We start from the raw sequence: 2419 nt of genomic DNA on the forward strand, positions 1-2419 counted from the left end.
TTCTCTCTCTCTCTCTCTCTCTCTCTCTCTGTCATTTGACGCATAAAACATTGTCAGCAAGGTGCCTCACCTACCCCCCAATTGATCAACCATTTTTCCTCATCTCCACAACTAGACGAGAACCTTCCTCATAATGGCGCTGGTCGCCCTGGCGATGGCTGGTGACGTACTTCCCAGAAAAGATCTGCCCCCTTACAAGCCGCCACCTTTCCCATCTTTCGACAAGTACAGCCCGACCTACCCGAAACTTGGCTTCCCAGACTACAGCACAGGTCAGAATCCCTTCAGAAGCTACGACTACGCTCCCAAAAAGGCGGTCGTACCAGTGAAAAAGGCTTACGACTACGACTACGCCCCGGCGGGGTACGGTAAGGCCTACGCAGATCCTTACAACTACAAGCAAGTGGTGCCCGCCGCTGTTCCCGTGAAGAAAGTCTACGCTCCTGACTATGACTACAGGCCTGCCTACCCCGCCGTCGGAGACTACTACGGGCCAGGATACGGGAAAGAGTTAGGCTACAAGGCAGCAGTCGTCCCTGTGAAGAAGGCCTACGACTATGACTACAAACCAGTGTACCCAGTCAAGAAACCCGTCTACGATGACAAGTTCGGCCCCGGCTTCGCTCCCGTCTCTGGTTTGGGAGCTTTCGGCGCTAAGGGTGTCTTCGCTGGAAAAGGACTCGGGCCTGCCGTCAAGAAGCCTTTTGATTACGCCCCGGTATCCGGACTGGGAGCTTTCGGTACCAAGGGAGTCTTCGGCGGGAAAGGGCTCGTGCCAGTCAAGAAAGCTTTCGACTACGCCCCTGACTACGTCAAGCCTATTGCCCCAGTACAGAAAGGATTCGGGTTTGCCCCCAATTACGTGAAGCCAGTCGTTCCAGTAAAGAAAGGATTCGGGTTCGCCCCCGATTACGTGAAGCCCGTTGTACCAGTAAAGAAGGGATTCGGGTTTGCTCCTGATTATGTGAAGCCGGTAGTGCCGGTAAGAAAAGGATTCGATTACGCTCCCGACTACGTCCGCCCCGCGGCGTACCCAGTGAAGAAGGTCGTCCCAGCCTACAGTGATTACGACTACCGTCCCAGCTACTACGACAGCTACAGAGGAGACGATTACAAGCCAGCTCTCCTCGCCAAGGACGTGTACCCGGGCAAGAAAGCGCTAGTTCCCGTGAGGGCGGTGTACCGCGACCCATACCCTGTCCAAAAGGTAGGCGCCTACCCCGATTACGTTCCCGCCAAGAGAGTCGGTGCCTACCCCGATTACGTTCCCGCCAAGAGAGTCGGTGCCTACCCCGGCTACGTCCCTGCCGCAAAGGTCACCGTCGTCAAGCCAGCAGTGGTGAAGACACCAGCTAGAGTGTTCCCGACCTACGAAGACTTCGGCAAAGATTTCGGCAAAGGGCTCAACAAAGATGGCGCTTTCGGCACTGCCTTCTCCAAAGACTTCCTTCCCAAATTCAAATTCTGATCTCGAACAGTCTCTTTAATAAAAAACGGTTTTTTATTTTAGTTGGGTCGTCGTTTTTTTTCTTTTGTATCAATAAAAAGCTGTATGCCTTACGGATGTTGCGGGTTTCATTTCTCACAAAGACATTTACTTTGTAAATAGATTATTATATAATGTTTTCTACCCTCCTGTTTCCCCGTAGCTAGGAGAGCTATTAAAAAGCACAATTAACCATTCATAAACCATTGCCCGCAACAATGAGTTATCTTTCCTTATTCTGCTTTTTCGAGATTCTTTGGAACCTTACAATAATTATTGTTGAAAGACAGAGTAACTATATTGAAATATTAAAATTTAATTAACTATTTCACCCCATGTTTTGACCCCAGACTTATTTCAGTAAAACCTGCAAAGAAATGTATCTTTTCTCGTTTCCTGGGCGCTGCTTTCGTAAAAAAAAAACCACAAAAAACCCAATCCGACTTTTGCTGACCCCCACGTCTTTACTTGTGGTTGAGCTTGAGTGGAACAAAATACCCGAATCATATACTGAATACATTTTGGTCGAAGTCACACATAATTTGTACGCACCCACAAAAGTGATTGTGAAGCGCATAGAGCTTGCTGTTGAGCGGGGATATGCTATACAAATGCTATCCATTATCTATTTTTGAACTGAATCCGCACGAGATAGCCTACTCTAGGTGTCTGAATATTGTGGTTTCAATGGCGTGCTTGATTATCGAGCAGTTCTATCTCCCAAGATCAAAGAAGATGTTTTATTTTTTACATTTTGTGTTTAGCTTAGTAAGATCTCTCTTTCTATAAATAAACCAATCTTCATTTTAAAAAGTGTCGTTTTCCCCGAATGTTTCTTTGAAACAGCTCTACTTAGACAGAGTTGAAGTTTAGTTCTTTAAACTTTCCAGTTCCCAGCCTCTCTCTCTTTCTCTCTCTCTCTCTCTCTCTCTC

General features: G+C 47.7%; 1 protein-coding gene across 1 annotated transcript in view; it reads left to right on the forward strand.

Annotated features, from left to right (window-relative positions):
• The window catches only part of LOC101851516 (adhesive plaque matrix protein-like), a 4537-nt gene extending 2973 nt beyond the window's left edge, over window positions 1-1564 (forward strand). The window contains exon 2 of the mRNA XM_005103780.2: window positions 116-1564. Coding sequence (XP_005103837.2) covers window positions 116-1468 — 1353 coding nt within the window. The 3' untranslated portion in view covers window positions 1469-1564. The remainder of the gene's footprint in view (window positions 1-115) is intronic.
• Window positions 1565-2419: the final 855 nt, after the last annotated feature.

Source organism: Aplysia californica, unplaced genomic scaffold (genome assembly GCF_000002075.1).
Source record: "Aplysia californica isolate F4 #8 unplaced genomic scaffold, AplCal3.0 scaffold00389, whole genome shotgun sequence".
Taxonomy (NCBI): domain Eukaryota; kingdom Metazoa; phylum Mollusca; class Gastropoda; order Aplysiida; family Aplysiidae; genus Aplysia; species Aplysia californica.